The following is a 23,883-nucleotide window of genomic DNA, read 5'->3' as shown; positions in this document are numbered from 1 at the left end:
AGCACTGTTGTGTGCTTGACTGTCAGACAATAATTAATAAATGTGAGTAAGAAAACTATTTTCTGAAGCAAAACACAAGTTCCAAATTATGGATTTCAAAATACTTGCTGTTGGTTGACCTCTATTTTGATTTTGTGGATAGGTCTAAGGTCAGGGCCAAGCTGAGGACAATGAGCAGTGTTCTTTTAAAATCTAATGACAGCTACTTTTAAGAAATTTTAAGCCAGAACAATCTAGATTTTGTAAATTTAAATAATTCATCAATATATGCTGAAATATTTTTTCTTTGGGTCATTAATTTGATAGTTGACAACTCATGGCCAATAAAACCTACCATCAGAATAACAAATAATATTAACAGAAAAAATAGAAACAACACATTTAAATTTATTTATTGCACATTCACAATATTGAATACACATATCATACAAGTACATGTATACACAATCATACAGGCTCCACAGTCATTCACAACAGATAAATTCCCCTCCATTCTTGCTAATTTGGTCTATCATTTTTTCATTCTATCTTTATGAATCATTTCTAATGGTAATGAACAAGCACCGCCAATGAAGATGAGAATCATTTACTCCTTTCATGTCCTACCAAGATGGTGCAGTATTTGCCAATCTTCTCATTCTCCTAAAATGACAAGAAAGAAGATAGGTAATGTCTTTTACAATTCAAATGTTTCAAAATGTTAAAATAGTTAAATTGTAGAGTCAAAGTCTTGTCAAAGTGACCAATTACGTGCATTTTTTTGGCTGAAAATTGAACTGAGCCAGAAATGAAGGTCAACCTAAATCAAATATGGATAGCACCACACTTTTTTTATTTCCTTTGTAGCTTTTTGATCATTAATGTTATGCGTCATTCTGTAAATGATTTTATCCAGCTGGTCATATCTTCGGTACACATTTAGTCAGAAATTATTGTTTGTAATATTTAAGAGAAAAACTATTACATTTTGCAACATCAGGAAAATATGAGACTGTTACGGTAAATTTATGAAAATATGAGTTAATAAACTGTGACAACAAGAAGAATGTTTCAATAAAAAAAATTGAAATCATTTCTGAATTTTTAGTTCATTCAGTTGAGTCAAGAAAAAAAATTTTTCATTTTGTCTTGTGTCCCCATTATAATTCAGGAGGGCAAGAACTATACTTTATCTTACTCAGTGTTTCTTGTACATTCAGCAGGGGCAAAAATTTGCAATTTATCCTACCAAATGTTTCTCTTCATTAGATTATCTTACCTAGTGTTTCTGTCTTGGTCTCTGATTTTCTTCTCCATTTCAGCATCAGTTAATGTTTCTAAGAATGGACACCATGAGTCAGCCTCATTCTGGTTTCTAATGGCTACCTCAACAGTTGGTAATGGGGCCTCACTGAATACAGAAATTGTTTAATACAAGTGCAGATTGAAGAGATTTGTTGAAATCATGACTTCGTTTTGAGATTATGTTGAATTAGAAATACAGTGAACAGGCTCACATAGTTAATACACCATATTTCATCTACAACAGGTAAAACCCTTAAGTTGGATTATCTCCCCTTCAATTACAAAAAAATGTAGTCCATTGGTTTTTTACTGGAAGGTGTAGCATTTACTTCATGGAAGTGCCAAATGAGTCTGCTCAGAAAATTAGCACAAAATTTATCAAGATCCACCAACTCGCATGAAGTGTTGCATGAAAACCGAGTGTCAACACAGCAAGGTTTTACACTATATTTACCTAAAAGCGTATGTTCTTTGGTGCCAACTAAGTTGTCCTCTAATGCTATATGATATTGCTGTCACAAATTCACCACCAAGACCTGTTAAAAACACGAAGGAGGTTATACAATATATACTTAAAACAATATTAATACATCATAAAGGCTTATTGTGGTATGTGAATAGGAATCTATAGACCTTATCTTGCTAATCTGAATAGGCTTAGAAGTACTTCCACAAAGTAAATGTTACACTTCCCTTTAAAAACTCCAACAGTTTTCAACTGATTTTTTACAGTGTTGCACTTACCTTGTGGAACCACCATTTGAGCCTGCTCAGAATATTAGCATGAAAGACTGGCAAGTTTAATTTAGCAAAGGGAAAGCTTTGCATGTATTATTATTTTCATGGCAATGCTAATTTTCATGTCAAATTTTCAAGTAGCTAGCCAAAAAAATTATAAATTATAAAACACCGAATTCCATGATTAGCTTTGAATTGATCAGTAGCAGACACACAAAAAAAAATCCTCTAATTGTTGTATATTTACTGACCTAATTCTGCACATAATTTGTTAGCAAACTCTTCAGGTGAGTTTTCAGGTTCTGACATGTCCCATTCAAACTGGTCTACTAATGAAATATTTCCAACATGTATATTCAGCTGAAAAATGAAAGAACATCATTTTATAAAATATCAGTTTCCTGTTTCAGATATATAATTGTACAACACAGTCTCTACTAGTTTTTTTTTATGATACACGGTTCCTGCTGAAGAGAAATTTCTAGCTGTCAGAGAAAAAATTACTTCTGCAAATGATAAAAAAAAATTAAGTGTTACATTCACAATGAAAATAAGTATCCAACCAGACATTTTGTCCAGTTGTTGCTGTTTTATTACTGACAGTAACCAATGACCTGATTTACACAGGATCTTTGATTAGTCAACACTCAAAGACATTTATTGAAGTTCCAGTTTTGAAAGAAATATAACATTGAAATGATTCTTTAATCAGTTTGTTGATAAAGAAGAAAATTGAAGAAGCATTTAATAATTAACTAAATGACCTTGACTACCTTTGAACTATAACTTATCTTTTAATCAGCCTGCATATCTAGATTATGTTTGCAGCTTAAGCTGCAATATGTCTACAATTGACAAGACCTTGACAACCTTTGGCTCATATTTTTAGTGAAAAGAGTTTGTGACTTTGACAACCTTTGACCTACCTTCAATATGACCCTTTGATCAGCCTGCTGATCAAGAAGGTTGTCTGTAGGGTAGGCATCAATTTGTTGTCTAATAGCTTGTGAGATTGCAGGAACAAAGTTAATAGGGTTCAGATCTAGATCATCACAAAGAATTTCAGCAAATTGCTCTGGAGAAATCAATCCCTCTGCAAAGAAAATTAAAATATCTTTTTTTAATGTATATTTCCATTAAAATACTCTTATTATATGTGTATTTTCTAACTTATTTATTTTAATCTTTTCCAATAAAATCATTTGTTATGCTTACCGTCTCCTTTTCCAAGAAGATATTAAAACCCTAAATATTACAATTTTAAACTCATTCTATAAAATATTTTAAAATTAAAGTCCAGTATTGCTTGTACCCAATTTAGATAAAAAAAAAAACATTCAGTATCTCCTTACTAGTTTATTCATTAACATGCAACATTTCAAAAAGCTAATGATCAGACCATTACAACGAAGTATTAAGTACTTCTCCGTCTATGAATCAGGCAAAATGTGTATAAGGTGTGGCACATGAAGGGAAAAAACACAGAGATTTTATTGCATTAACCAAGTATATATACCTGAATTAACTCCAGAAATAACCATCAGTGTTCGTAAAATTTGCCTTTTTAAGACTTTGATAGGTCACAGATGATTCCAGATAAGTTTAAATAGCTTTTCAGTTGTTTTCTAGGTGTATTGAATATATCTGAAGCAAAAAAGGCCAAATTAAATAATATGATGTGCCACCCATTTTCTGATTCTTACACAGAATGGTTGATTGTTTGATTGTTGGAGTTTAACGTCCAAGCAGCAATATTTCAGCTCTATTCAGGTGATGAACATGAAATGGATGATAAAATGAACATGAAGTGATAATGAAATGAAAAAAAAAGGGTGGGACACAAGGATAATAGGGTTGACAAATTTTGATTGCCACTAGAAAACGGGAGTGATGGGTAAGGTCAGGCAATTTAACTCCTGTGGCGGAGCGCAAAGGTTCCTACTCCTATTGAATAACACAGCAGGGTTCTTTAGAGTGCGAGGAACGTGACATCTTTCCCAACAGTGCACAACTATGGTTTGCAGTCAGGTTTTCCAGATTATAGCCTGACAACCCCAGCACGTAACATGTCAGGTGTACCCCATTCCACCACCCGAGGCACACATCCCAGATGCTCTGTGGGCAGAGCGCCAAGCCCCAGGCTAGGTTTCTGAGCACTATTTAATCGCCTTAGAGCTGCTGCACGTCTATTCTTTTAACAGCTGGACCTGCAAGGGGCTACACAGAATGGTACTTAAAGCATACCATTTTTATTCCATGTGAAACAGTCCCTAAGTTTTTGTCCATCTATCTCCATGTCAAGACGTATTGGTATTAACTGTTCTGGTTGGTTAGAATTGTCGTGTACTTGAGCAGGGTCTGAATCGTCAAAACTGAAACAAAATTTTACTGGTTAAAAAACAATTGAGCATTTAAGCATCATCAATCAAAAAGAGGTATTGAGAAAATGCTCATGATAGAAAATGACAACAACAAAGCACAAGAGTGAAGAATCCTATCTACCATGCATTATTTACCAAGTTGGAACGACAGTGTAATAAATGAACTAAAATCTGCAATGCATTTATTTTCCATGTCATGAAAATACTATGACCATTATTATAGGTTCATTAATTTATCTAATATTCCTGGCGTTATAAAGTTCTTTAACTTTTCAGAAAATGTGTTATGACATTGACTTTTGTATTTATCTTCTCACCATGTTAGAAATTTCTTGACTTGTCTGTTTCTATTTATTGGTGCAGAGCAAGACTTTTAGCTACTCACCATGTTGGAAATGTTCTGACTTTAGATTTGCCAAGTCTGTTTCTATTTATAGGTGTAGAGCAAGGTACAGCATCTAGATGGTGGGAACTACTAGGTACAGTTGGCACCCAGCTGCTTCTTTTTTGCTTCAAGCCACTTCTACAAAAATAAAAACATTAACACCTGCATAAAACCAATTCAATATCTATTTACTTGTGAAATGCATTTTCAATCAAATGTATTGTAGGATACAGCTTGATTCTACCGCAGAGGTCAAACCCTGAACAGTTGGTGAAAATATGGACACACTATTCAAGTCTGATACAACTTTGAATTTTGACAAAGATCAAACATTTATCACAGAGTAAGAACTTTACCAGAATTGAATTTACCCTTTTTTGGCCCCTAATTACTCAATGGTTCCAGTCACAACCTTTAAAATCAATCCGAGCCTTCCTTTAGGGGTATGGCAACTTGTGGTACAATTTCAAAGAGATCGATTTCCTCTTACTCAATTTATCACCCAGACATCAGGCAAATGTTTGTTTCTTGCCCTTTTAGGCCTATAGTCCTAATAGGCAATCATGTCACAACTCCCAAATTGAATCTAAAACTTCCTTTAATAGTCTGGCACCTTGTAGCACAATTTTAGAGATTCCAATTGCTCATAGTCAACTTATTGTCCTGACATCAGGAAAATGTTTGCTTATGGCCCCTTTTTGGCCTCTCATTCTTTAATGGATCAAATCTTTACCCCCAAAATCAGACCAGGTCTGACCTCTGTGTTATAAAATATAGTGGAACAATATATGGTTTTTACTGAAGTGGTATAGTTCAATTCTATGAAATACTTGATTTAGGCCCTAATTCCAAAATGATTGGGGTCATAACCAAAACCAATACCAACCTTTCTTTGTGGTTTGGAACCTTGTTGTCAAATTTCATAAAGATCAATTAACTAATATTCAAGTTGTGGCACAAGAACCAAGTGTCTACGAACGACAACAACGCCATGCATTGTACCCTTCTATTTTGCGGTCTTAAAAAAAATGCAACTATTTTTAATTAAACACCAAATTTGGTCAGATTAACAAAAAATTATCTTGATTACATATTGTGTTATATTAAGTTTGCACAATTAAAAATAATCCATGCAATTTTTATTCACTAAAGAGAATTGTACAATGGAGCTTACGTGTTAAATGCTGGCTCACTGTTTATGGACAACGTTTTAAACTTTTCATCATTGCCTTCAAAGATCTGGTCAACTTCTGATGCTCTGAGTAGTGTTATATTTGTTGCTAGTGCAGGCTGTCCATTACCTATAAAATAAATACATCATAGAATATTTAAACTCTATATATAATGTCCTTCCCATTCCCTATGAGTATATAATACTTAAATCTTTGATATTTGGTGTATTATCACTGAAAATAAAATTACTGAGTAATATAAAGCCATTTACAAATCCTTAAAATTAAACAAGAGCCAAGTTCGATGTCATTTGTCTTGCAAAATTCTTTTCAGTTATGATAAGCATAAAATCTATTCTTGTCTCCCTTGCTTAAAAAAACACTTCCGTCTCTGTACCTTTCATCTAAAACAATTAAGGCAAACATATTTTAAATAGTTAGTGATTTAAGAGACCCACTTTCCACAACCTCAGGCAAGTGAAAATTTAATGAGGGGAAAGCTAGATAAGTTTAATTTCCCACTTGGCCAATAGAAAACTTGAATTTCTGAAAGAATTTGCTAAAACCGGCAAGCAGACATTGATTGAGGGAAAGTTAAGTTTTATTTGGAGTTTTCAATGGAATCCAGAAATGAATATTGAAAAAACTAATTAGACGATGCAAAAAGTATTCAAATACCAAGTGATGAAACTTTTTTTCTTTCATCAACTGTCATCAACCTCCTCCATAATGATGGGTATCTTTTGTAGAGGGAGCCTCTGAACATACGAAGATAATTTCCAACCTGAAAATAAAGGAATAAATTAAGATCACCATATACAGTAATTGAATAAACATCGTTTACCAACAAGAGAATACATATATTTATAAATGTTACAGTTAATGCACACAGGTGAACATGTGTTAATGTTTACAAATAATAAACATGTTTGCAGGTATGACTATAATTAAGTGTGACGTACTGACATGTATACCTGTAAAACAGGTATATGTTTTATTTATGAATACTTTAACGACTAACACCCCTGTTGGCAGGTTCATGCAAAGCATGATCTTCTATTATAAGGGTATAAATAAGGATGTTTGAAGGATGTTCATCATTCAAAGCTTTGCCTAGTAGCACACCGGTTACACCCACCCCCACCACCAAAATTCCTTATCTAAAATTTTGTAAAGGTGTCTCTTGTACATAAGATCTAATTCTGTCGATTATGAAATGCAACGTTTATCAGAAATTAAATTTTGTTATGTTTTGTAGAATGTGTATTATGAATGCTGTTTTTGATGTCTGAAAAGTCAGTGTTTGGACAGGCAGTTAGTGGTGTTTGTAGGAATTTCTGAGTTACAGAAGGACTGTATAGAGTCTGGAGTATTTTGGTCTCGGTGACCAGACTATTAAAATAATTTTTTTTGTAAAATAAAAGTGTGCTACTTTGGCTAGGAGAGCTCATTTCTATAAGTGTCCAGTTTTAATTGTTTAAATAATTTATGTTCGCTTGAGCCAGGCGAACTAGAATATAATGTATTGTTTACCACTAAGAGAATACATGTATCAATCTTGCCAACTCTCACACATTCAACATGAGACTCCCACATTTTGAAGATTCGGCCACATATTCTTTTGATATATTGTTTTTTTTTCCCTTAATATTTCAAACTTTGGTCAAATCTCATGGATTTGAGTCTTGAAAACTTGACAGCCCAACATGTACCTACACAGCATCAGTCAAAAAGAGTAATCAAGGGAACCAAGGCTGTAGCAGTCATCAAAAGAATGCAACCCTGGGACAAAGACCAGACATGGAAAACAGACATGCACAAAAAAGAACATAGAGTAACTAAAATCATACATTCAAAGTAACAAAAGCAAATGAGCAACTCAGACTCGTGCTAAAAACTGGGAGCATGGACCAGGTGTACTGGTAGGGTAAGCATCCTCTACTTTTCTAGAAACACCTGCAGAGTTGCTCATAAAAAGTCAAGTCTGGGGTAGACAAACGAGGAAAGGAAAACTGACCCGTTGAATAAATCAGTTTTCACAGTGCAGATTGATTCACTATAAAAAATTACTCTGTTAACTTATTTTCAACAAAATTACTTAACAAAGCTAAAAAATGTTTAAATGACTTAATAGTTCGCATGCATGTATAATTCTTTAAGCAGCAACCAATGTCCCTTTGAAACTGTAGAAACATTTCCAGTATTAACTTCATTTCATTTCCTTCGATTTTAATAATGCATCTATTTAACTGTACAAAACATTTTTATAGGATGATTGAATGGACTCAAGGCAAACAATTCATTAAAGCAAACTGACCCAATACAATTGCTAAAGAAGCAGGATAATTGCCACCTCTGATTATTAGGAGATATACTAGTCAGAGAATAGATCTTGCCGTTTTCAAGACAGAAGTAATTCTCGCCATTCTGTTCACCAAAATTGTATTCCTCAATGAAAATCATTGTATGATACCTAATTTTTAAAAAATATCATCAATATGTTACAGAGCTGGATGGGTGGTCAGTGCAGTTAAGACCTTCAGGCTACATTTGTAAAAACAATAGTGTAACAGTTAAATGATTTATATTTAAAATGGCAAATCAAAGTTGACATACATGTACAGTACTTTCATGTTTAGTTCCATAAATCTATGAAACAGTGATGATAGGTTGTTTCTTATTATTTACTAAACCATGATCTTATTTTGTCAACTTACGAAATATCTGATGATTCCCCGCATGCTCCAATAAATAGTATGTAGGCTTGGCTACTACATTTTGAGCCAGGCTACCAAACTTTTGGGTAAAATTTAGTTGAATATATAGAAAATATTAAGCAAAAATATGGTATGGGCTTTCGCCTTGTATTTCCTAATTTTTAACCCTGCATGATATAAATTTTTGCTATTTTCCAATGGACAGAAAACGGCGAAAAAATAGTACACATGAACTGGATTTTTTTTTTACACTATATAACTCTAAACATTTTTTTGGAAATGCAAAAATTGATACTTGTGGATATGTTCACTTGACAGCATCCGTGGAAATTAGCAACTGCAAATATTAATTCAACAATCACTTTTTATTAACAAATTTTCATCAATGAAATTATAGGGAAACGTCTTCACCAGTTGATTATTCCTTAACATTTTAAGAAATAATCTTTAAATGAGCCTTACTTTATTTCCATTATACAGCGGATGAGACATTGCGTGAAAACACTGGCCGCAGGGACATCAGTTCCATGATTGTAAAGGTTTTTCTTAGATTTTAGGCATTAACTTGTTTTACAGGAGAGGACCAAAATCAAGGAGAAGTTCTCACTTTGGTGAATTGTTTCTGTCATGAAAACAACAAGATTAACTCCCTCACCAGTAGTTTGGCCAAGGTCAGGTATATATAAATTTATTATGTCCTTGTCTCTGGTTTGATTGACTGTACGCAAATGGTGTTCAGTTTTGGTGTCCAGTGACCATTTCAGAGAGTGGTGGACACATCCACTTGTTTATTACACAGAAAATTATGAAGTAAGCTATAGACGACTCATCGGTCAAGAGGCTTGAGAGCTCAGAATAATTTAAGTAGATGGCCAGACACTCCTATCGGGAAATTTAGGTCATGCATGAAATACAAAGGTGCAAAATTCAGTATAGTTGTTATTCGCGTACTTCAGACCCAACATAATAATATTCTCCACCATCTTCGATTTGAAACTTCTGAGGTTTTTCACCAAACGTCTTTGTCCCAAACGTAATCGACGCCATGGTTAAGGGAAATAACTCGATAGTAAATGGATTTGTGACCAATTCGGACCTGTATAAACACGGACCATTTGATTTATTATTAAACTTTTAGTGGGATATTTTATATTTTGTAAAACACCGTATGATTAAAAAAAAACAACAAACTGACCCAATTTTTTTTCTCAAAGATATACAAGTTACACAAACCGACGTTCATCCATTAATTCGTCCCGTGTGATAGATCGGGTACAAGTCAAATCGGCAACTGGTCATTTCGGTACCTACACAAATAGTCAAATCGGCACCTGTCTTTGGTTAATTCGGCACCTACATTTTAAAATATTTTATGTCATAGTGTATATCTTAAATTAAATTTTCGTACTCTTGATAAAAATCTGAATCTTTCTAGACAAACAAACCGTCTGAAATGTGCACAAAAGAACAGAATGAAATGTACTTAATAGATGAGTCTGGGTAGAACTACACGTGCATCATAGCTATAGGCAAGGCCGCGATGCCGATCGGACTAAGATATTTTAACTGCGAATTTTCTTTTGCTTTGACCACTTGGAAACCTTACTGAATAGCTTTTAGCAGCTGAAAGTGTCCTGCACTTTTGACTACTACACATAATATGGAGTAAATTGTGTGAGACATGTAGAAATAAATCCATAAAAAGAATACTAAACATGTACACAATGTACTACTCGTCTTCCCCATATCACCCAACTTTACTTTAATCAAATTTTTGAACGAATGTTTGTGCATCAGGAAAAAACTCAAAGCTCTCCAAATTACATAACACTAGTTGAACAAATAACGACAAGTGTTTTGTACAGAGATTGATGATTTTTAATAACTTTGTTATTTTATATCCGATTTTGGTTCTGTAAAATGTTTCATTTAGAAAAAATAATTCATGTTTTGTATATACATTTATAGCCCTTTTACTTGAAAAAGTAAATTTGAATGATAATGATATTTACATATACACCTCATTTTCATATAAAATTATTTTTTTTAAAATTATGCTCATATAATCTAATTACTGGATATTTATTTAAATTTCAATGGATAAAAAAATTTTATTGGCAGTGTAGGGAACCAAAAGAATTTTCAAAATTATGATGATGTAAAGTTGATGCCCCATGCCAGTCAGTCAATGTTGGTATTATATTTTATAGGACAGGGAGTTTTAAAAAGTGCAAAATGAAACTAGAACAAAAAGCGACAAACGCCATGTATGTTGTTATCAGAAAGCAAGAACATATAATTTATCAGTGATATGGTCTATGGAGTACTAACTACAGAGGCGTAGCTGCCTTTACGCAAGTACGCAGTTGCGTACTTTCGGAAAAAGTAACAAAAATAGAAACACACATTTTAAAGATGAAATAAAGGTTTTATGGAATGACAAATCCTTTTTAATACATAATGATACTCCAATAAACACCATAAAGTAATCCCCCCCCCCCCAAAGACCCCTCGCCGTAATTTCGCGTACAATTAAAACAGGCCTAGCTACGCCCCTGAATTAGGACAATATCCCATTGAAATCGATATAAAGTCCAGGATGGTGTCATTTCGGTCCAAAATCTTATTAGGCAAAGATACGAAACTGAGTACTGCTATTTTCCGTTACATGTACATTCTAAGTCAAGAAACAACGTTCCGATCAAAATGGCTCGACAAAATTAAAAATATACTTGATACTTGCAGTTATTCTTATCTATGGACTTGCCAGAATACAACATCGAACTTACAGAAAATAATTAAAGAAAGACTGAAAAATCAGTTTAGACAATCCTGGTTTGGAAATGTACAAACTTCACCTAAATCTATAAACTACCGAATATACAAAGAATCTTTGGAATTTGAAAATTATTTGGAAATACTCAGAAATAAGGACATAGTAACATTAGCAAAATTTAGGACAACAAACCACAAGCTGCCAGTAGAGACTGGAAGATGGATAAATATTCAGAGAGATCAAAGACTATGTCCCTTGTGTAACACAACTATTTGGGATGAATACCATTATATTATGGAATGCACTTTACTGAATGACGATAGGAAAAAATACATAGATAGGCAACTCATAACAAATTGCAATATTGTTAAATTCAAGAAAATAATGAATCAGAAGAAACAGTCAAAACTAAACAACTTGTGTTTATTTATTCGTAAGATAAATGATGTATTAGATTCTCGCTGACGTTCCACCTACATATTTTTTATTATCTTCTTCCTCTTACTTCATTTTGTTTTAACTTGTGTATTCATATTGACTAAGATGTTTCATCCCTCCTCGTCATCTTGTACAAATAATAATGTGATGATGTAATTTGTATTTCTGCATACCTTTGTACCTACATCGGTTTATCAGAATAAATTTATATATATATATATATATATATATATATATATATATATATATATATATATATATATATATATATATATATATATATATATATATATATATATATATGTAGTGATGACATCACGAAGAACTGTTATATATGTAGTGATGACATCACGAAGAACTGTTATATATCAAATTAAATTCTATGTTATTTACGCCAATAAACAAACCCAATAAACAACTTTTACTGTGAACTTAATTGGCTGATTAATTAGGATTGTACATTTGTACAAGGAGTTAAATATGCTATCTATAAATTCTTGATTTGTATTAACAACGATCCAATTTAAAATAGTTGTCTTCTATTCTCTTATCAGTACCTGATTATTTCAATGCAGTCAGTCGTGCACTGTCTATATATACAAGTTGCCTGTTTATTCTTAGACGCATAATATAAATAGAAATGAAAACCTGCGAGGCTATGAATAGTCGGAATGCTAAAGATGTATTCTGATATTTCATGCCGGCCCTGGCGGATCCAATTAATTACAAAAAGGAGCAGTGGATCCGATCAAGAAACTTATATAAAAGGGTATCATTAGTCATTCATTTCTTTCCCATATGTTTTACAAAAGGGTAGCATAACCCCCCCCCCCCGAAACTATTCTGATGCATCACTCACTGTATCGTGTATTTTTATTACGGTTACCGCTTTATGATATCGAAAGCCCGGAGATGACAAATAAAAATAAAATTTTTCTTAGACGATGGCATAGGAATTTCGATAATGCATTTCTCGGGAATGGTATCAGTCTGTGATCTGGTGATATACTTTTTGTAATAATCATTGAATGGGGCTATTTTGGTCATGTGTAAAGATAATAAACCTGCAGGTTCTGCAGGTGCTTCAAGGCCTTAAAAGTGCATGGCTAGTATCGTCTGCACCATACATAATTGTTGAACTTGTATTCTAAGACCATGGCGTTCATATTAATGTACGTGTGTCTGGAACTATATGCCAAAGAAACTTAAGCACTTTAATTGAGACATAGGTGTCTATGCGATAACTTGTAGCTCTTGAGCTATAAAGCTTACATCAACTGAGGAATGTAGCATGTATATAAGGATTTGAATAAATTGACAGAAAGTTTCGACCTGAAGGTCGATACATTAAATTTCGACTTGAAAATATTTAGAAACTGGGAAAGGCCAACTAGTAGTTTGCAGCTCAATTACGCAGTATGTCGGAGAGTTTTGTGTTCATTCATCTAGGCTGAATATTACGCAAACTAGCGTACTGCTAAAATGCATCATGAAATTGGTGTGTGTTTTTTTGTATTGTCGTTCGTAATCAGAATGGTAAATTTAACAATAAATTAAAGAGTTCAACATTAACTATTTACATCAATAAGCTTAAGTTTAGATACGTTCGAATTCTTACCCCAATACTTTCCTTTTATTCCAAATTTTTGCAATTTGACGATTATTTGAGGCGTAAAAATTCAAACGATCGATATAAATGGATTCAGTACATGAGTACTTTGATTAAGCTCTACGGATGCTATTTCCTCCCCGGGCGCTCCGGGGCGCTTTTTGGTAGGACCCTTCGCTAGGAAAGATGTCAAGGTCGTTCAATGTATTAACCAATCGTTGAGTGCCAACGATACACACCCCCTTGTTCTACGCATCCGGTAAACAATCGAAGCCCTGCGAAGTCTCAGTTCGGAGGATAGAAAGTCCAGTTGTATTTGTGCTGACATTCTCTTGAATTATTCAAGGTATGTTAACACTTTATTCATAAACATCCTTTTATATATATGTAATGAAGAATTGCTGTTTTATTCCGTATCAGTCTATTGTACACCTTTTAATCGAAGTTCTATTGTTTACGAAAAACTATAAAGTTGCGTCATACATAAATATCTGGATCTTTATACAATATTAAGATGTGTGACAATATTTTAACTCTGTTTGAAAATAAGCATTCGATACATGCTATTATTTAAAATGTTTGGTTTACTAGGCGTTGTGCTTGGCTTGATCAGGGTGTGTAAATTAGTGTAATATCTGGCTTGACAAGTCCTATCCAGATACAGTTCTGTAATAAAACTTTCAGATATATTTCATGTTTTCATCGGATATTTTCATTTTTTGTTTATTGTCAAAAGATATACATAAAATGTGTGGTTTTATGTTATAGAACTAGTCCGGCTAGTGACGAGAAATTTGATACATCTCATGAATTGTTCTCCAAAAATGATTTTACTATTTATTCCTCATCTATGGTAATCCTAATACTTCAAAAGAATACATTGACATGGTTTTGAATTAAATATTTTCTGAAATAATAAGCTACTCATAAACACCCATTTTTTCTACATAGACCTTTTTTTATCAAAGCTTAATTAAAGTAATTACCAGTTATGCAATTCGGCATAACTTAAGCATGAACTTAAACTTGATACAAGAATTTTTTTAATCTGTTATGATTTAGTTTTGAAGTTTGTTGTAATTTCTTAGTTTATGCCTCAGAGGTGTCAGAGCAAGTAAAATATTTGGACTATATTACATAATGTTAAGTCACAAAGAAATATTGTTTTGAGAATGGATTAAATTTAGCCTGTTGATTTATTCAAACAAATGTTTAGATAGGACAATTTTATCATTCTTTTGTTTAGTTATATGAGCTTGGTTATCTGTTTTAGCAATTTTTTTGCCAGAAACAGGTTTTTTATATACAAATGTATATGTCTATGTAATGCAAGCCACTTTGGTAGGTTTGAAACAATTAAAATTAATTGCTTGAAGTTGGCATTTAGATTGTTCTTATATAATTCATGCAAATAAAAAATATGTTGTATTAGATTTATTTTTTCATCTTCCAGTCTACAGTAATATTAAATGATAAATCATCTCAAATTGGCAATATCTCCTTATTTACTTTTTGTCAAGGATTTTTATAGCCTACTATAAAATTGTTGCATTTTTCAGCTATGATTATTATTATTATTATTATTTTACTGTCACATGTGTTTTGTTTCTCATTTATTGTACTTCTACTTTGTTTTCTCTATTTTTAATTTGTTCAATTTTATTTTTACATATAATATGGTAGATATAAAATTAATAATTCGTAGCCCACAAAAATTGGGATCAGTGAAAGAGTAGTGAAGGATGTTTTTTTTTTTTTTTAAAAACTCCCTAAGTCAGGTAAAATGATTCATTACTATGTTCAAAACTAAATATGTCAGTTACTTCCCTTCACATTTTTTTTTTTATTAAGTTTTTTTGTAATTTCAACAGTTCAGTGTGTTTGCATAGAGTTTTATTCATAATAGTTACAGGAAATACACTTTCTTTAATGGTGGTTTAGGAAATTTTGGTTTTCAGTCTTGAATATTTGTTATATTTCCTAAAACATTTGACCTCATTTTATGAAATAAATATAATCCACCACATAACATTGTTAATACATACAGAATATTACATGTAAAAATCTGAATCACATGCTGTAACAACCCGATACTCTTACATCACCCTAAGGGCCACCAGCCCGTGGGATAATAATGAACTTTCTGTAATGTTATTCAGTTGTTATATATGTTATCTGAACAATCAGTAATCTAATGAGGATAGGAGGGAAAGGGCAGGACCACATGAGGGTAGCATGGAAGGGCAGGTCCACATGAGGATAGCATTGAAAGGGCAAGTCTACCTGAAATAGCAGGGCAAGGGCAGGTCCACCTGAGGATATCATGGAAAGGACAGGTCCACATGAGGATAGCATGGAAAGGGCAGGTCCACCTGAGGATAGCAGGGAAAGGGCAGGTCCACATTAGCAGGGCAGGGGCAGGTCCACCTGAGGATAGCAGGGGAAGGGCAAGTCCACCTGACGATAGCAGGGAAAGGACAGGTCCGCCTGAGGATAGCAGGGAAAGGGCAGGTCCATCTGAGGATAGCAAGGGAAGGGCAGGTCTACCTGAGAATAGCAGGGGAAGTACAATTCCACCTCTTTTCAGAATTTCTGGGTCCGCCAATGACCAACCAAAATTTCAATGCATACTTTATTCTAGAATGGTATACTTCTATCTTACTGGTTTTGTTTACACCAGCAACTGTTCTAAATCCTTACAATGCTACATGTATTGTAAATTAGTACATATTATACATGTACATGTAATCAGTCTGCCTGTTTCTGAATTGTGTATTACAAGTGCATCTCCAATAAAAAATAATTCTATGACATTAACAACTACATGTAACAGTTATCAAAATGTCATGATTTGAAACCTTATAAGGTCAAATACACTACAGCTCATGTGAAACCATCCTCACTGGTGGAGAAGTTGAAGAAACTTCTCATATGTTTGGAGTTCAGAGTCAGTTTGTCCAGTCATCCATCCATATACCCTTGTAAGCCCAACATTCCATAGACTTTGGAGATGAATCTTTAAATCAAAGCTGGGTATGCATAAAGGGAGATAACTATTGTTGGATATTTACAAAAGGAGATAATCCAACAAAAGGGTTCATATTTACAGTATAAATCTCTCTGTGAGATCTCTAATAGATTTAGTTCATATTATCATTGATTAAGTTACTTAATGACACAAGAAAAATACTCGTGTTTTAAAACAAATGGAAACATATTTAATTCGAAAGTTTATATTTTTGTGAATGTAAAACATTGTTTTTTTAATGTTACAAAAACAATATATATATGTATTCTCTATTATAACATATATCAGTAATAACAATATGAATTTTTATTTTTCCTAAATTAACTTGGTAGTCCTACACATATGTTTTTCATGTTGGTGTTTTTACATATAAAAAAAGCATGTGAATATATGTTTTCATGTATTTTACAAAACATATGAAAATTTAGCTTTGCAATTTTTCCCTGGGATAATTTCCATAAAATACTAGCATCGCATGTAATCAAAAGCAATTTAAACGATTTGCTTGCCATGTGTCCACATCCACCATGGCAAGTGGAAAATGTAAAATGCACCAAAGCTGTAGTGTATATGTACATGTAGTTATCACCTGAACATTCGATTGATGTGTATATCTCTATGCTTATCTATCTAGGTTGTGATCAACTTCAAGGATAATACCTGTATCCACCTGGTTATACTAATTGTAAGTATTACATTTCATTTATCGCAACTTTATTTCATTCTTTCAGTGAAGATTTAAATTTGTATTGATACTGGTACCGTTTTAATGATATTACAATTTCAATGTGAAATGGAGAAACACAAAAATTTGCATTTGTTAATAAAAGATGAGACATTGGACTGAATTCAAGACATAATTATCATATGCTTACCTTTCAAATTTGAATCATTTACTTATTTGTAGAACTGAAATACCGTTGTTTTAAAAAGTTTGTGATGAATTGCGGTAATTTGTCCCAAATATTGTCTCCAACAGTTTTTCATTCTTCTTAAAAAAAAATGGTAATAGCTACATGTTCAGAAATGCCAGTCAGCAAAACATTTTAATATCTATTTTTAAGATTTTGTTAAATCTTGGAGAGGAACCTTTTAGTATTTGAAGAGCTTTGTTCTTAGTGTGAGTCCTACTTTGTGGTAGATAGGACCCTCTTTTGAGCTCACTTAGATCAAAGGTTCCTGTGAGCTTATGCCATCACTTTGCCCAAATCATCCTTTAACATTTCACATTTTGCTCAACTACATGAAAACCCATTGACCAATTACCAGTATAACCAAATTTGAAAGATGTGATGTATGCAAAAGTCTCTACAAAATATTTACTTTTGGTTCCACTTGAAAAAACAAAATGGCAGCCAGAGTCCATTTTAGCTTCTGATTGGCCAAAGATCAACTCCTCTGAAACCACAGGTGCCAATGTTTTGAAACTTGATAGGGTTAATGAGGTGACCGAACTTGGCAGTAATAATAAAAGGGAAAAATTAAACATATGATAAAATTTTGGTTCCACTTGATTAAACAAGATGACCTCCAGAGGCCATTTAAGCTACTGATTGGCCAACTTTCAATGATCAACTCCTCTGAAACCAGTGCCAGTGTCTTGGTATGACAGGGTTATTGACCTCAATGCCCTCCATCAAGGATCTACTTTTTGTGTGGCTCAGGGGGTGGCAGGAAAGATGTAAGTATAGATAACACTGTCAGCCTTTTTTTGAATGATCAAATTATATGACCACATGATTTCAAATTCTCCGGGTGAGTGGTTCAGGCTCTCTAGAGCCTTTAGTTGTATTTTCAGGTAGGTAACTGAGGCCATGTCACACTAAAAAGTGTCAAATAGTATTAAATACAAGCTTAAAATTTTGTTAAGCACAATTCTCTGATTTCAGGATATTTTTTTAATAAACATACAGAATGCCTACCTTCCCACAATATCTTACACCAGCACAGGAAGAGGAACTCAGACAAGTAGCCAATGCTATTGTAGAACCTGGAAAAGGGATCCTTGCTGCTGATGAGTCAACAGGTAATTTAAAAAAAAGGAAAACTTTACACAATATGATGTAAATAGAATAGTGTCATAAATCTTTGAGTTGTTTAAATTCAGTAATGCTTGTTTTGTATTGCATAGAGCCTTTGATCTTGCAAGAATCAGGCAAAATTGAAAAATAATGAATCATTCTAAAAAGAAAAACATGATTTGACAATGTGGGCACATAGTTTATAGTCTATTGAAGATGAGGTGATAGTTAGTTCGTCTTGAAGTGTCAGAAGATGCAGAGAAGGGAATTAAAATTTACAATAGAATGATAAGGTAAAAATGAGTTATCTCCCTTAGATGATGAATTTCATATATAGTCCTGCCGGGGAAACGATCAAAAATTTGCTTCCCAAATTTGACAGTTCTAACATCGTTTGGGATTTTTAATTTATATTTCGTCACTGACACTTAAAATAGAAATTAATGCCACTTATGCATTTCAGATAACATTTTGAATAAGATTTCATCAAAGTCTTGTGTGTTTTTTCCACAATGATTCACTTACCGCCTTATTCTTACAGAGATCACTTGAGTGACTAGTCATTCAAGATAAAACGTTTCCAATTTGTTTTCCTTTCTTTTTAAAATTCATTGGCAGTATATTGTAATCATATCAACTGATTCTTGATATATTTTGAAAGGGCTGCCCATATTGTCAAGAATAATTTATGAATGCATGAAGCCATCAGTGCATGCCAGTCATTATGATATGGTGTCATGTTGCTCTATTTTGACATCTTTACAGTAGCACAATATAATTCATCCTTATATTTTGTTTATCTATTACAGGTACAATTGGAAAGAGATTTGCCTCCATACAAGTTGAAAACAATGAGGAGAATCGTAGACGTTATAGAGAATTACTGTTCACCTCTGACAAAGTCGTAGCAGAAAACATCAGCGGTGTCATTCTTTTCCATGAGACACTGTACCAGTCTACCAAAGATGATGTCTCTTTTGTAAAAATACTGAAAGACAAGGGCATTATTCCTGGCATTAAAGTTGATAAAGGAGTTGTTCCCCTTGGAGGAACAGATGGTGAATCAACAACACAGGGTATGTTTGGTTACCTTTTTTGTATGGTGTGTTTGATTTGTTTTATTGACTTTATTCATGGTAATATTTGGTTACTTTATCTTGTAGGGTGTATTTGATTTGTTTTTTTAACTTTATATGAACTGTATTGTAAACCCATCCACAAAATAAATTGGTCTTCGTTATGCCTTTTTTGAAACACATCTAATTGTAAAAAACCAAGTCATAATTATTGTGTCATCATGCATCAAGTATTGGTATGTACACCTGTTTATGTATTTGGTTGGTTGAACAGGACTGGATGGGCTTGCTGAGCGATGTGCACAGTATAAGAAAGATGGGGCACAGTTTGCAAAGTGGCGATGTGTACTGAAAATTGGATCAGAAACTCCAACTTACCAAGCAATGATGGAGAATGCCAATGTTCTGGCAAGATATGCCAGTATTTGTCAGCAGGTTTGTTGCTGTTCTTAGAAAAGTTTTTCAGTTTTATTCCCTGCAATGCCATAAAAAAAAACAAAAAATAAAAAAATAAAACAAGTAATTAGAATGTCTTTCTTTTAAAAAATGTAGAAAATGATTGGAACAACAAATACAAACTATAGTAGGGAAGTAGCAAGAAATATTTTTAGGGGTGGTTTGAAGGGGTTACATGGAATAAATTGTTCCTGACTGTAATAGTGCTGCACCAATCTTGAGCCACTCTTGAACAGATTTCTGCTATTTCAAATACAGATTTTACCATGACAATTTTTTTACAGTATATTTAGCAATTTCTGCTTTGTTTATTCACTTGTTAAATCATCCTTGTTCAAAAAGGAGGGGTATCATCGTAACCCCCTGCCTATGAGTATTTGTAGATTGTGTGAATGTAAATTGATTGAGAGAAAAAAGACAGCTTGGACATTGTCCAGTTAACAGCAATGATGACCATAATTTTCAGATAACCTACTATAAATTATATAGTAGGTTTTCTATGGTTCAGATATGTTTAGTATTTGTCGTTTTTCTTTATTGAAAGAATATTTTTCCATTACATTACCAGAAGAAATATGAAGCCTACAGGAGGCAATACATGTATATTTATATACAGACATATAAAATCTTCCAAACCTGAACACATTTTATTGTATTTTGACAGAATGGTTTAGTACCTATTGTAGAACCAGAAGTTCTTTGTGATGGAGAACATGATTTGATCACAGCACAAAGAGTCACTGAACAGGTAACTATAAATCTATGTATTGTTATTTAAAACTTTTTATTTTCAACCTTGAATTATTTTTTTTTGTACACATAAGATGAAAGCAACCAAATTAAAACATGTTTGAACTGAACTATTTCTGGACTGAAGATGTATTATAGTTGAGCTCAGTATTGAGCAAATCAAAATTTTGTCTGTCAGTCAGTTTGTTTCATAGTCCTTCATAATTTTACTGTGGCAGACCCAGATCTATTCAAATATTGAAACAAAGCTTTAAATCATAAAATACAGCCCAAATTTAAATACTGGTATGTTGTAAACTGCATTTTCTGTTAATGAATTATAGCCCCTATTCCATTAAAAATGGGAATGTGAGAGTTCCTGTTGTCACCAGATCAGCTTCGTCAGGTGATTACAAAACTTAGGGTAGCATCATCCTAAACTTTATACACTGATACATTTGTATTTGTAATGGGGAGAGCATTATTCAACTAACAAACCTATATCCTTTGAATGATTATCAAACTCTAGACCATTGTGTAATAGGGCAGTGACAAACTTATTTTGCTTAAGAATTAATTCTTTAGCCAAGTCAGTTGACTGACTCCACTACCTATTACAACACAGGTAAGGTGTCATGCCACATATTAACACCTTTCAAAATAGAAACTGTTGTCTGTAAAATAGAGATTTTCGTATGTTTTACTGCTTAAGTTTGTAGTCAGCTTGTTGCTTGTCACTATTGGAATATTATTTTAGGTATTAGCCTTTACATACAAAGCCCTATCAGATCACCATGTTTATCTGGAAGGAACATTACTGAAACCAAACATGGTAACAGCTGGTCAGAGCTGTCCACAAAAATATTCACCTGAGGAGAATGCCAAAGCTACTGTTCTTGCTCTATCTAGAACTGTACCAGCTGCTGTTCCAGGTAAATATATCAAGAACTGTACTTGTAGCTGTTCCAGGTAAATATATCTAGAACTGTACTTGTAGCTGTTCCAGGTAAATATAACTAGAACTGTTCTTGTAGTTGTTCCAGGTAAATACATTTTGAACTATACTTACAGCTATGCCAGGTAAATATGTATCTGTATAAGTGTTTTCACAAAGGAATGAAACTGTAGCTTGGTACATAAGTGTTAAGTTTAGTTCACACTGAGTGCAAAATTACTTGAAGCTAATTATTTCCACTAGCTTTTCCTGAGTAGAAACGTTTTTTTAGTACATTGTATACTGAAATTTGTCTTTACCAAACTTCTTTTGGATTGAAGAATTCCATTGGATAAGGCAGGTGATAGGGTTCAGTTTAATTGTTCAAAATACATTGGAACTAAAATGTAGGGACCTCATAAAATGACTGCTTTATTGGGGTTTAGTGACAACAGGTTTCACTGCTTATGTAATGGATGCCTGCAAAATATCAAAATTATAAAAGAAGATACTTGCTCTTTCTAAAAAATAAAAGAATATTGTACTTAACTAAATCTACCATTTATTTAATTATTCCAGGAATAACCTTCCTGTCAGGAGGACAATCAGAAGAAGACTCAACAATCAACTTAAATGCAATAAACACATACCCTGGTAGAAAACCATGGGCACTTACCTTCTCCTTTGGGAGGGCCCTCCAGGCTAGTGTACTGAAGGCATGGCAAGGCAAGGAGGAGAATGTTAAAGCTGCCCAGGAACAACTCATTGCCAGGGCAAAGGTAAATTTTGGAATAAGTTAAAAAATCCTTAACTTGGGATAGTTCATGAAATAGTATACATGTGTACTGTTTTAAATATAATATGTATCTGCTTGAAGTTGTTGAGGACATTAAACTCAAATAATATTCATAAGAATGACTTAAAACTTGGTATGCAGCTTCAGCATGATGGTTAGTACTGATATTGTGTGTGCTACAATTGTCTTGGTTGTGCATGCTGTTTACAGGACATGTTTGCTTGAGTTTTAAGACTGGAAAAGGTATCAGTGACATGGACACTTTTAAAAAAAAATTAATTTTTAATAATCATTTTTTATACTGAACTGGTAACCTTTTTTTTTCTTCAGGCCAATGGTTTGGCAGCCATGGGACAATACAAAGGAGGAACCAGTGGAAGTGCTGCAGGAGAATCATTGTTTGTACCGAAACATACATACTAAAACTGACCAGGGACAAAAGGAAGTGATTGTTGTTACTATGGAAACATAGATATTGTTAAATGTGGGAAGAATGATTAGTGGTTTGTTGATAGTGTTGGAATTTATAATTGGGACCATTTTTCATTAACATATTGACTCATTGTAGTAGTAAAACCAAAGGAGGGATCATTAATTTCACAGACACTAATCCATAAAACAATACAAACCAACTTTTTCAAAAGTGATTTCTTTTTTAATTTCGTGTGCAAAAAAAAAATTGTAAAGCTTTAAGTTACGTTTTATATTATGAAATACATGTTAAACAGATTGAATTTTATGATAATAAGTTAATGTAGTAGTGAAATCCAATTGATATCCTGAAATGAAAAAAAATATATCCAATAAAATAAGTTGGCTTATTGTAATTATAAATCTAAAAAAAAGGTAACCCTTATAGAATTATTTTTAATTTTTTTGTGTAAATCCTGAAATAATGACTAATTAACCATCTACACTTACGGTATTATAACTGGTGTATTTTTAGTATCAGCCAGATCTACCTACAAGTTACAGAAAAAGTTTTATTTTAATTTTACAATTTTTTTATTTCTTTTGTGCAATATTTTTAATCCATGTTTATGTACAAACAAAATATTATGAGTGGTTTATATTTACAAAGAATTTATATAAGATACGCAAAAAAATTCAACAACAAAATTAAATGAATTTGAGGTTGAATTATCACAATTATGAGACATTGCTAAGCAATATTATAATCCTTAACATTGAATTCCTTATATATTTGCAGATTCTGGAGTTATTTCCCTTTTTGCAATAGCTTGTATATTGAATTAAACCCAAAAGGTGTAAAAGTTACAAATTGTTTCTTAAAAATGTATAGCCTGCTTTTTTTTTTATTAAACAAGTATTTGTAAATATGG

General features: G+C 32.9%; 2 protein-coding genes and 1 long non-coding RNA gene across 7 annotated transcripts; 2 read left to right on the top strand and 1 right to left on the bottom strand.

Annotated features, from left to right (window-relative positions):
- Positions 1–376: 376 nt before the first annotated feature.
- On the bottom strand, positions 377–9,756 carry LOC148607440 (SWI/SNF-related matrix-associated actin-dependent regulator of chromatin subfamily B member 1-A-like). The gene is made up of 10 exons (XM_088544359.1): positions 9,629–9,756; positions 6,639–6,744; positions 5,963–6,089; positions 4,789–4,926; positions 4,267–4,394; positions 2,949–3,115; positions 2,274–2,382; positions 1,739–1,820; positions 1,259–1,390; positions 377–642 (listed from the first exon to the last, which is right to left on the bottom strand). The coding sequence occupies exons 1-10, from the start codon at positions 9,722–9,724 to the stop codon at positions 603–605; spliced, it is 1,125 nt and encodes a 374-aa protein (XP_088400485.1). The 5' UTR covers positions 9,725–9,756; the 3' UTR covers positions 377–602.
- On the top strand, positions 1,384–9,409 carry LOC148607441 (uncharacterized). Of its 3 annotated transcripts, none has more exons than XR_015915004.1 (3): positions 1,384–1,528; positions 5,015–5,131; positions 9,254–9,409. It is a non-coding gene; the product is annotated as an uncharacterized LOC148607441 (long non-coding RNA). The 3 variants fall into 3 exon arrangements; XR_015915005.1 differs by lacking the exon at positions 9,254–9,409 and adding an exon at positions 7,219–7,396; XR_015915003.1 differs by lacking the exon at positions 9,254–9,409 and having other exon boundaries at positions 5,015–7,396.
- Positions 9,757–13,745: 3,989 nt separating the features above from the next.
- On the top strand, positions 13,746–23,856 carry LOC148607439 (fructose-bisphosphate aldolase-like). Of its 3 annotated transcripts, none has more exons than XM_088544357.1 (9): positions 13,746–13,846; positions 17,163–17,213; positions 18,418–18,554; positions 19,359–19,625; positions 19,900–20,060; positions 20,746–20,829; positions 21,568–21,742; positions 22,324–22,523; positions 22,871–23,856. In XM_088544357.1, exons 3-9 carry the CDS (start codon positions 18,443–18,445, stop codon positions 22,961–22,963), a joined length of 1,092 nt encoding a protein of 363 aa, XP_088400483.1. In that variant the 5' UTR covers positions 13,746–13,846; positions 17,163–17,213; positions 18,418–18,442; the 3' UTR covers positions 22,964–23,856. The 3 variants fall into 3 exon arrangements, with proteins under 3 accessions (XP_088400483.1, XP_088400482.1, XP_088400484.1); XM_088544356.1 differs by lacking the exon at positions 17,163–17,213 and adding an exon at positions 15,688–15,773 and having other exon boundaries at positions 18,442–18,554; XM_088544358.1 differs by lacking the exon at positions 17,163–17,213 and having other exon boundaries at positions 18,442–18,554.
- Positions 23,857–23,883: the final 27 nt, after the last annotated feature.

The sequence above is a fragment of the Perna viridis genome, chromosome 9 (genome assembly GCF_037379345.1).
Source record: "Perna viridis isolate PV_CMFRI_1.1 ecotype Kerala chromosome 9, ASM3737934v1, whole genome shotgun sequence".
NCBI classification, from domain to species: Eukaryota; Metazoa; Mollusca; class Bivalvia; order Mytilida; family Mytilidae; genus Perna; species Perna viridis.
This window is presented reverse-complemented; position numbering and strand designations above follow the sequence as displayed.

What these genes read in the sequence shown, in the direction of transcription:
- LOC148607440 (XM_088544359.1), bottom strand. Translation starts at nt 9,724, where the DNA reads ATGGCGTCGATTACGTTTGGGACAAAGACGTTTGGTGAAAAACCTCAG. An exon ending in TTTCACATGGAATAAAAATG is followed by an intron (nt 3,116 to 4,266) that starts GTATGCTTTAAG and finishes TTTTCTTTGCAG; the next exon opens with AGGGATTGATTTCTCCAGAG. An exon ending in GACCAAGACAGAAACACTAG is followed by an intron (nt 643 to 1,258) that starts GTAAGATAATCT and finishes TTGTCATTTTAG; the next exon opens with GAGAATGAGAAGATTGGCAA.
- LOC148607439 (XM_088544356.1), top strand. Translation starts at nt 15,736, where the DNA reads ATGGAAGGGCAGGTCCACATGAGGATAGCATTGAAAGG. An exon ending in ATGAGGATAGCATTGAAAGG is followed by an intron (nt 15,774 to 18,441) that starts GCAAGTCTACCT and finishes ATAAACATACAG; the next exon opens with AATGCCTACCTTCCCACAAT. An exon ending in CACAAAGAGTCACTGAACAG is followed by an intron (nt 20,830 to 21,567) that starts GTAACTATAAAT and finishes ATATTATTTTAG; the next exon opens with GTATTAGCCTTTACATACAA.